Genomic DNA, 11,078 nt, shown 5'->3' on the forward strand with positions numbered 1-11,078 from the left:
ATGTTGGCCTATTTGACGGGAAAAAGTACAATTCTATATTTAATCTGCTTCTCAGGACATTTCTTTCCTTTACTTGCTCATTTTTATGATATTGCACAGTTCTGGTGTTTCAAATTAAAATACCAATAAATATATCTTTAAAAAAAAGAAAGAAACCTCTTGAGAGTGCTTCAATTATTTCGGGGCTTTGGGGCATGGAGCATGGTAGGCTCGGCGGTGCAGTGTTCCAGCCAAGGCACTTTGTGCTTGCAATCGGAGATGAAGAGGCTATTTGTCTGTGTAGTGTGCAGAGCTCTTATCAGGGATTTGTTTGTGGCACAACTTAATTTGCATAAATTTCTTGGAGAGTAAGATGAAAACTCTGCACTCTTGGCTGGAGCAGGAGGAACAGATTGTCCTCACAATGTACATTCCTCTAAATGGCTCATATCGTCGCTCTAATGTTGAACTAGGGATGAGCTTTTCATCATGATCATCAGTATATCTGTAAGAATAAACTAAATATTTTCCTTTTTTCTGCCAGATTTTTACATATTTTCGATCGCCCAGCTACTTCTGTGTGGAGCTTTGCTTTGTGGCACGAAGGAAAATTCTAGTTTATTGCAAACTGGGTCTTATTTGTCAAAGCTGGTCATCATTACTATCAGCTGTGTTCACGGTATATTCAGGAAAGTATTTACAAAGATCCAGGAACACGCTGACATGACTACAATGAAATCTATGACACCTGTGACAGGTGTAACAATATCTGGAGTATTGTGACTATTTTATAAAAATTCATAAGAAAACTGAAAAGCATCAGCATCAATAAACCTTGAATGCAGCATCACTGTGTGTGTGCAGAACTACGCAAATACATGAAGTCACATTTAAACCAGGAAACTGATGCTGGTATGAAAGTCAGGTTGAGTTTGCCTAAGTTTGCAATTACAAATAGGTTTAGTGTGATGATAAGGTTTGCTGCAGACCTCTATACCTACAAACCACATTTGACTTTAGCTTGTTTCCAGACTGCAGTGTTTCAAGATTTCATCAAAACCCCACAAACCTACCAACAGTCTGAATGTTGCTCACTGCAATCTGCCAACATGTGAATATAAAGCCTGATATGTGTTGTTCATCTGTCACAGAGCTCCGTTTGTCTCCAGGAAACACATGATCGAGACTCTGGTCAGACTGTTTTATTTGGACTCAGTTCTATGTCCTCCTATCCTGCTGCCCCAAAAACTCACTGAACTCCAATCGTGTTGTGTTCTGCTGCTAAAAATAGTCCCCATCAAATGCACTTCTAGCTCCTGTGTGAGGAGAGTTTGCTAAAAACGATTCAGCTGCAGATAAAAATAACAGCATGCAGTGTTATTACTGATAGCAAAACCTAAACAAATAAAACTCAAAGGATCCTGAATGACACTTTAAGTTCAGAGAATTATGGACGACTGCCATCTGAGTATATTTCTCTGGTTCTAGTCACTGAATCCCAGCGAGTGTTCTGCAGCTGACCCGGACTTCTGACCTCTAAAGGGGGACGAGGGGGAAGCAGAAGTAATGTCTCCTCTGGGAAACTCCCCAATATCCCGTAAACAAACACTTCCTCGTCGGCCGTGTCTTGGGAGGACAGCGGGAGAAAGAAAAACAAAAAGCACATGTAGAACCAATAAAGTCTTTTTATCCATTTTCCAATAAAAAATACATTCATACAGAAACTATTTTACAAAACAATTTCAAATGAAAAAATCTTGTTATGCCATAAAACGAACAAAAATAGAGCCTCATATTTTTTCATGTTTATCCAATAAAGATTCTCTAGCTAAAGATAGGGCATCTTCGCAGGTCTTTGAAAAGTTGAGAGAAAGAAATCACATGGCAAAAAATAAAAATAAAAATAAAAATAATAATACTTAGCGGGCACCAGAATGCAAAATTATGACAATTCAAGTGTCCAGAACAATTCACGTCTGAAAAGTAGTTTTTATTTTTTATTTATTTTTTTGTTGTAGTTTTTCTTTTTTGTTGTTGTTGTTTTTGTTGAAAGATGATAGGCCACAAGTGTAGGCGCTATTGATGCCACTTTAAAATGTACATTTGCTTTACCTTTCTTTGATTTTCTCAAAAAACAAAAAGAAGAAAAAATCCAAAGCAAAGATGTTACAGAAGCAAATGAAGGAGAATGGAGTGCATCTATTTTACAAGAACTCTTCAGCCTTTCCTCTTTCAGGTTTAGAAACAACATGCTGCGCTTGTTTTTTGGTCCCATACCCTTTCAAAATAGAAGCTTCCTTACAAAATTCTCTTAGTTTACAATGTAACATGTCTTTGCATTTTGACATTTCTCAGTGTAAAAACGAGCATCACCCACTGATTTTCTCTAACGTCCAACAGGTTCACCTGCGCAGGTGTTGAGTCGTAACAAGGCTACCTGTGATGTTGACTACTGAGTGACAGACATCAAGTTATAGGTGAATGAATGAAGTTCTTCCCCGACCCCTCCGCTTGTTTTACTTATTCGACAAAAGTTATCCAGTAGAAACATCATGGCTCCAAAACATTTCTACAAATGGGGAAATAAAATTATCCAAAATGTCAACTAAAATATTCCAATAAACCCAAGAGATCAGAGATTTTTTTTATCAGCCCACAGAGGAGTGCGTTGAAGTCATAGAACTTAATTTAAAACATGCATATCGTGAAGTTGGTACAGACAAACATCTGATCCTGGTCTCACCTCAGTCTACCCGCAGAGACAGAGAACTTTACACCACCTGCAGAACGGCTCAGCTGGACTGGTTAGACTGGTTCTGGTACCGTTTAGTCAGATTACAGGTTGTTTAAACCAGGACTAAGTAAAGACACTGACTCACCCGGAGGGCAAGACTGAACAAAACATACATCAAAACAAACTCATGATTGAGAATGCTGTCATCACTTTAAAGGACATTTCCTTTTCCTTTTGACAATATATTCTTTTGACACATCGACCGATACAAACGTCCCAATGTAGATGCTTCCTTTGCACTAAATCTTAATTCGTCACAGCCTCGGTGGCCGAACACGCAACATTTCATGAGAACATGTTTCCAAGACTCTGTACCTCTGACAGCAAGTTACAGTTCATCTGAAGTGCACCCACACCGTCTTATACTACATAGTAGTAATCCATTATAAAGGTGAACTGCTTGTCCAAGTGCTCCACAATTCTGTCTCAGATCTGGGTCATTTTGGAGAGTGTGAGTTTAGTTATGATATATTTATGATATATTTGACAAAGAATGCACAGAAATGTAAAAATGGCAGTCATCATGAAGCTGATATAGAGTTACTGTTTTTTTAATATTCAAGAATTTAGAGGAGTCTGTTGCGAGAGAAAAGGGCAAAGGTGCAACTGTATGGATCAGAGCCTTTATAAAGCTATTCAATAACGCACTACTGCATTTGCAACGGCCGTTTGGTGTGTGTGTGTGTGTGTGTGTGTGAGAGAGAGAGAGAGTGATCTATTTAACAAGACAAGGCCACTTACATAAGGCATCAGTAAGGTCAACAGTGCATTTACAGATAGAACAGAAGAGAAAAGCAAAAGTGAAGAAAACAGAACAAAAAAAAAAAGAATCCCACGATCAAGACAGCTGCAAAGCAATAGTGGCATCCCCAACTTATCAAGAACATAAAAAAACAAAACAAAACAAAATGACTGCCTTATGTGTTTTGTACAATACTATGATATTGAGTAACATGAAGGTAGCTGCTCTTGAATGGAATTTTGTTGTCCTATAAGCAAACAGGTGAGCAACACATCCCCAGATCCCATGCAACTTCTGTTATAATGGCAATAACTGTGTACAATTGTTGTTTTTTTTTGTTGTTTTCTTTCAAGATACAAAGCTTACACAATGGACAACAAAATGAGCTTTATAGCGTGTATGTTTCGAGACAGGCTACGTAATACATTGCACATTTAATAGCTGCACTAAACAAAACAACCTCCCACTTTTGGACAGGGAGCTGTAGTTCCACCTCCAAGCGGACGGGGGGCGCTCTCCGGCAAATTGGCTTGACCAAACAACCCCCCTTTACTCCTCTCCATGGCCAATAAACTCAATCAACACAGACAGAACCTTTTTGCTTGCATTCATTCTTAGTGAGACAACAGATAACCCCCCCAACTCAAAAAGAACCAAAAAAAAACCTCCCTTGTACAACATCACCCCATCCATGTCATTCACTCGCAGCTCCACAATGCAAGCTCCATCCGCTCCATAAAGCCAGCACAGGCACCCAGTCGCAGGCACTCACAGTCCCCATGCGCACAGGCAAACACACTGTCAATGGAGGATCAGCACCCCCACCCCCCGGAGTCCCATAATCCTCCAGGAAAAAAGCGTTGAACACCATACAGAAGAGTCTCTTCCCGTCGTCTCCAGTCCAGATTTTTCCCACTCTTTTAACTGTCTTTTTTTTTTTTTCTCCCTAAAGTCCCTCTTCGCCCTCCCGCTCCTCCGTAAAAGCCTTTCAAGAGCAATCTCCGCAGCGAGGTGTTGGAGGCACTAAGTATGGTGCAAATAATAGCCTGCGTTGCTTCATGTTTTTCCACTGACTGGAACACGGCGGTGCCCCTGTTAACGCTCCCAGGACACACCGGCCTCGCTGATCCCCCACAGGTCAGGACAATCAACCAGAATCATCCCTCAGAGCTCCAGACATGGAGGCCATCTTAGATGTGCCTCTTCATGTGCAGCGCCAGGTGGTCAGAACGGGAGAAACACCTGAGGAGAGAAAAAAGTAGGTTTAGCCATTGGAGTAAAGGACTGAGATTGTTGCATGTGACTAGAGTCATTTTCATTATTGTACATCAAAATATAGTCTGAGTTGTCCTTGCTGGTCAAAAGTTGTTGGCACAATCAGACCAAGCAAAGGCGATGCTAAACTCAACACAATGAAACAACATCAAATATTACACATTGCAAAAAAGTCAAAAAACAGTTGACTTAAGCTGTTTTAATGCTGTGCTAGAAAATGATGTACATCTCTTATTCTTCCAAACTTGGATTTCTCACAGATCCTTCAAAGACTGTTCTCCCTGTTGAAACTGAAGTGAAGGCTAGATTGGATGTTTTTGTTCAGTTTCATATCTGTAGCGGTTTGTTAGCAAGTAAAACCAGTGACAGGAATCGTGTCAAGCTCATTTTTCATTAGTCAAACAAGCCTGAAGTTTGTGTTTAGATAAAAGAACCAGCAGTGTTGGCTTCAGAGTCATTTTTTCCATCTGCTTACTGGTCATCAACAGTTCTGACCTGAGCTGTTCCTGCTTCCCATGAAACAAAGCCTATGTCTTGCTCTTATCTAATTTCCCATTCTAACCTGTACAGGTTTGACGAACGTCCTTACATAACGTCCCATTTATTATGAGCTGAGCTTCTCATTGCATCGCCTCCTCTCTTCCACCCTGCAACAATCCCCATTCAACCCTTCCTCACACCATTGTACTCAGCTCTCTTTTCATGCAGCCCCTTGACCTCGACCCCGCTCCATCAGTCCATCCTTAACCCTCATTCATCCCTGCACCCAACTTGTCATTGTGATAAACTAATTTGCTGTGGTCTTTGTTAGTGAAGGAGTGCTGAGACACCAAAGTAAAAGACAAGAAGATTAGCACTTCACTGTCGTGTTTGGAAGTCAACATTGTGGAGATCACTTGACGGAGGCATGAAAACATCGAGAATTCATTCGTCTGACAAACGTTTTTGTGACCAGAACAACAAAAACAACAGTTTCTTTACACGGTGGCATCGTAGTGACATTTCTATTATTTTCTGACTTTAAAACACTCACCTGTCGCAGTGACTGCATTTAAATGGCTTTGCTCCAGTGTGCTTCCTGAAGTGTCTGGTGAGTTCATCGCTTCGTGCAAAGCGCCACTCGCAGCCCTCCCATGAACACCTGTAAGGCTTCTCACCTACAAAAATCACCAAACAACACACATTTAGCCACTTTTTCTTCCAAACATGCAGTCTTCAAGTTTTGTTCATTGTTTAGGATTTCTAAATTCCCAAACATGTCGTGAACATTTACATGACGAGAGGCTGATGCTGAGTTCTAGGGGAATGTGGTCCAGTGCAGGTGCTCAGCTGACTACTGTTACCCTTTTTCCACCAAGAACAACCAGGTGCTGGGTCGTTGCTGGTGCTGGTGCTTAGTTGGTTCAAATCTCCCACCTCCTAAGAACCTGTTTGCTTTTCCATTGGTAAGGAGCCACGTTAGAGCCACGCCATACGTCAGTGCACACGGAGTCATTTACCGAACAACGCTCGCGCCACACAGAAGTCCACACAGGAATCCAGACTGACTTTTCCACTGGTTCAACCAACTTTCTCAATTGGTTGCACTTTCGACTTTGTCACAGACAAAACATGTGACTTGCTGAACATTTTCTTATCGATGGACTCTACAGTTTACCGATGTTCCCTGAACGTCCCACATTACCGGCTGCGGTAGCTGCTGTTGGTGGCTGTGGTGCTCAGACAGCTGCACAACCAAAAATTACTTTAAAAAGAGATGAAACCGAGTGATTTTTTCTCATGCAGTCTTTTCTATGAGCGGAAAAAACATGTAGCGTTTTTCAGGAGATGACCGCATTTCTAAGGGTAAATACTGCAGTACACCAAAGTTTAAAAAGTACTGTTTTCTACCACTGTGGTGCTGCTGGTTGGACACAACTGTAGCGGATTCTGCAACAGTTTGAGCAAAACTTCTGTGTGTCCCGGGACTTATTTCAATGCATCTGCGATCGGACCAGAAGACGTCCTGGTGAAAAACGACACATATTACCACTTGTGTGTCCCATTCTGTGGTTTTGGTCTCGTTGGTCACGATAACCCCGCCCCATCCCCTGACGTACTCGGTTCTTAGCTCTGGCCCAGCAAAGAACCGGTGCTCGCTAAGCACAGGTTTTGAGAACCTGGAGCTGGTGCTTAGGCGGTGGGAACACGAAGAACTGGTGCTAAGTCAGACTCTGGCTCCGAACTAGCACTGGAACCAGCTCAGTGGAAAAGGGGGTATGTGAGTTGAAGAGAAAAACAACCATGTGCCTTGTGGGTCTCGAGAGCTGTGGTATGCAGCTGTAAGAGCTGCTTGAGTAGAAGGCTTATGTAATGGAGGGGAAGCTGCTCCTAATGGTCCTAAAGACCATTAACCATGTGGCTAACATGGTCAGAGAAAGATGCGAGGAATGTGGCTTCCTCCGCTAATGGGCGGCACAGCTGTAAACAGCCTGGCAGAGGTCAGAGGTGACGAAGGAAACTGCTCACATTTGAACCCCCGACAAAACACTGCAAATGTCAGATTCCCATCATTTCTCTCGCCCTCTTCTTTTCTTTATTGTTGAATTTGAAAGCACTGAGTCTTTTCCCATGGTGAAATCTGAGAACTGTTGATTTGTTTTCAGGATCCACATCCTCTGTGCTACTGCTCGGCCACAAAAGAACATCCCTCCCCCTCCCGTCTGCCTCTCCATCTCCCTTCCCCCTGCATGAAGTCACGTTCTTCTGTGTGAATTAGGTCACAGTTGAGGGCATTCCTCCTGACAAACTATTCAAAGAATGTGGGAGCATGTTATCGGCACATGAGTTCATTTTATCAGCATTTCTGATAGGACCAGACGTGTTTACCTGTGTGTGTGCGCTGGTGTGCTTTGAGATGCGAGCTCTTGGTGTACACCTTCCTGCATCCGTTGAACTGACACCTGTGCACTCGCTTCCTCCCGTCTGGCGACGTCTCCCCGCTGGTCAGCCCCGACCTTTCCACGGCCCTCTCCAAGCCCCCAGTCCTTATTTTCCCAGGTGAGTGCAGCACAGTCTGTATCCCACTCCACACCTGGGCTACGGAGCCCTCCTTGCCGAGCTCGGGTGACGACGGCGGCGTGCTGATGATGGCGGAGCCCAGGTCTTCGCCGCTGTCACCCAGAATGTCAGTCAAAGAGCCAGAGGAGAAGTCGAGGGTGGGGGAGAGCTCCTCGGAGCTGTCCGAAGCCTCGCTGCTGGCATCGGAGTTGAAGCCACCGGCGTCAAGGTGCTGGTCCTGATTGTCTTCCTCCTCTTTGATATGGGGGATCTTTGGGTCTGACTCGCTTGACTTGTCTCCACAGGCGAGCATCAGCTTGCTCCACAGGTCCTCCTGGTTGTCAAATTTGAGGTCCGTGGCCGAGACGTAGGGCTCACTCTGGAGGTATCTCTCCAGCTCGAGGCATGTCTGTGTAGAGGGAAGACAAAGATAGCAGTGAGTTCAGTGTCGCACAGAGCCTAAGGCCCTTCACAGATGCTCTTCTTCAAAAGGAAAGTCCCTAAAATCCCCAAAAAAGTCATTTGTTTTTACAGGAAACACAAACTGTGGCGATCTCCTATGCACCATGTTTATTCTTAGCAGCAGCAGCAGCAGGAGGGGGAAACGCTGTGACACTGTAACACCACTGGCCCTGCTTCCTTTCTGCCTGCAGGAATGAGGCAAGACACAATGTCCTATGCAGAGGATAGTCAAGTACGTTCTAAGGGTGCCCTCTGAGGCCATATCAGGGAAGATTACAAGCACAACACTTCCTTCTGAGAGCATGCAAGAACAAGGTGCTCTTACCCGCCACGGCACGCACGGCGGTGCATGTGTGTGAGTGTGTGTTGAGGTTGGTCATGAAATTTACATATGCTACAGAGCCCCCCAATGGGTTAGGGAAGTGCTTGTAGATCTTTTAAATCTATCAATTATTCAACATAATGTGGATTTAATAATGCATTCGGAGGCATCGCTAGAAATAACATAGCACACCAGGGACTGAGAGGAGGGAGGTCTGGTTCATGGGGGTCCATAAAAAGCCTGGCATGAATACTGCAGGAGCCACTGTGAATTGTGGGTCTATTTTCTGTGAAAAGGAAGTGAGAGAGCACTTCCTTAACCCTCTGCAGTCAGCGAGGACAGGACACATAGGAGGGCCACTAACAGCAGCTTCCTAATGAAGCGCTATCCAGTTTACAGCCGAATGTTGTCACAGTAGAAGTGAATTAAGCTGCAACGATGCTACACGATGAACATATTTTTCGGACTTTTTCTAACTTTTAATTTATGTCTCGCGTGACACTCTGAAGTTTGACCTCTTACGATTCTAAAAAATACAAAAATGAAACTACAAGAGAAGGGGATATCCCTATTTGGCTGAATGGATCTGAAGTCAAAGAGGATGCACCCAATGAACCCACATCACTGGCACATTTTTGTCTTTTTAAAGTGTGCAAAATCACCAACACTGCATGACAACCGCCTCAACAACAGTAATGTCCAAGAGGAAAGAGAAGATGGCAATAAATCACACATACAATTTAACTTAGGAACACATGGAATAAAGCCAGAGGTAGCAACAAAAAGCCTTTATGTTTGTGTATAATCTAAAATAGGAATACTGTGGGAACATGGTGGCAACTTGGGAATGAAAGACAGAATGCATTCAATTGAAATGTTTCTCGTCAGCAGTGCTGGATAAATCCCAGGCGAGCTTTAAATGCCTGTGAGGGCGACTTGGCCCGGAGCCCGAAAAGATCTGATAGACGGAGAGATAGAAGAAGACTGAAGCGTGTTGCCAATTCATTTCATTTCCCAACACGAACAAGAAGCGACTTTCGCCCTCCTCTCGTCTCCGGCATAAAACTCCACTGTTCTGTCATCCAGAGGCCGCCTCGTCGAGCCAAACTGGAATAGAAATCAGTCTCTCTCTCTCTCTCTCTCTGTCTGTCTGACTCTCTGTCAGTCTGTCACTCTCGTGTGTGTGTGTGTGTGTGTGTGTGTGTGTGTGTTTGCTGTGTATGACAGCGAGCGAGAGACGGAGAGAGGTAGTAAGAGAGAGGAGGAGCGGATACGCGCAAAGACGCACGGCTCGCCATTCAGTGGCCAAATCTGCAACCCAACGTGTTTTTATTTTATCACAAGCCGACGTGCCTCTACAGCGTGCACGAAATTATCTAACAATACTTCCACAATGACGAGAATGTCATCCGCAAAGCACCCAGAACAACTACAAGCAAGACAGAAAACAGCAAAACTACAAATCACTTAAAAAATTAAAGAATAATAATATTTTGCGAAAATATTACGCACTGCAAGAGGATGGAAATGGAAATATATAGAAATATATATTAATTCTGAAGCGATCTGTCATTGAAGGAACTTGCATCACTTCCCCTATAAAGGCGACTTTTACCGGAGAAACTGTTATTAACTGTTGGCACCAAATCAAACGTGGACTCGCATAAACAACTTTGACATTTGCGCGCAGCTGTCACCGACGAGCGAGTTTCCCCCAAATTACGCACATTCCCAGCACTTCAGTAAAACAATCACACAGCGAGCCGACTGTCACGCTGCGTATTCAGATGGAGGGAATAACTCGTTACCTGCTGCCAGTACTCTTCCAGAGACGGTAACGCTGAAAAGTATCCGGTGTCGTGCACGATTTGGAGCTCCTGGAAGATGCTACACATGGGGATGACATCCATTTCACTCCTGAGATTCAGCCACAAGTAGAAGCGAATTCAAGCTTGGAGAGAAAACGAAGCCTGTCGTGTTGAGAGAGAAAAGCTGGAGTCTTGGCTGTATTTGCATGTATAATAGTCTGGAGTCGTGCACTTCCAGTCGAGGCTGTGAGCGTGTGACGCACCGAGAGCGCACAACACTGAACTCTCCAAAAGTCCGTCAACGCACTGTAAACTTCCCCCCCGATTCAAAATTACAGACAAACCCACCCCCATGTGATTACATTACGTTTCGGCACGTCTGCCAATGGGTTTGCAGGAGCGCAGCACCCGCCTACCAGACCACCTCTGCCCAATGGCAGGCCGGAGCCGACTCATCCTGTATGCTGCGGTTGGTGCGCGGCTCGGAGTGTCTCTGGCTCCCATTGGGCCAAATCAGCGCTATTTTTAGAGAGCTATATAAGCCGCACTCGCTTCACCACAACGAGGAAGTCGAGTTCTCTACTGATTCAAATGTGAGCTCCAGCTTCTCCGGAGCGGCGGACAGGAGAAGCGCTGGAGACTCGCGGCTTCAGCCTC

General features: G+C 44.2%; 1 protein-coding gene across 1 annotated transcript; it reads right to left on the minus strand.

Annotated features, from left to right (window-relative positions):
• Nucleotides 1-1,646: 1,646 nt before the first annotated feature.
• On the minus strand, nt 1,647-10,746 carry LOC103374282 (Krueppel-like factor 6). The gene is made up of 4 exons (XM_008304349.1): nt 10,422-10,746; nt 7,659-8,238; nt 5,824-5,947; nt 1,647-4,757 (listed from the first exon to the last, which is right to left on the minus strand). Exons 1-4 carry the CDS (start codon nt 10,521-10,523, stop codon nt 4,706-4,708), a joined length of 858 nt encoding a protein of 285 aa, XP_008302571.1. The 5' UTR covers nt 10,524-10,746; the 3' UTR covers nt 1,647-4,705.
• Between the last annotated feature and the right edge of the window lie 332 nt (nt 10,747-11,078).

This window comes from Stegastes partitus, unplaced genomic scaffold, assembly GCF_000690725.1.
Source record: "Stegastes partitus isolate 25-593 unplaced genomic scaffold, Stegastes_partitus-1.0.2 Scaffold2195, whole genome shotgun sequence".
Lineage (NCBI taxonomy): Eukaryota > Metazoa > Chordata > Actinopteri > Pomacentridae > Stegastes > Stegastes partitus.

Excerpts from the sequence above, each read along its gene's own strand:
- LOC103374282 (XM_008304349.1), bottom strand. The coding sequence starts at position 10,523 with ATGGATGTCATCCCCATGTGTAGCATCTTCCAGGAGCTCCAAATCGTG. Across the intron at positions 8,239-10,421 it reads TGGAAGAGTACTGGCAGCAG|ACATGCCTCGAGCTGGAGAG; the intron begins GTAACGAGTTAT and ends CCCTCTACACAG. Across the intron at positions 5,948-7,658 it reads ACACCAGCGCACACACACAG|GTGAGAAGCCTTACAGGTGT; the intron begins GTAAACACGTCT and ends TGATTTTTGTAG.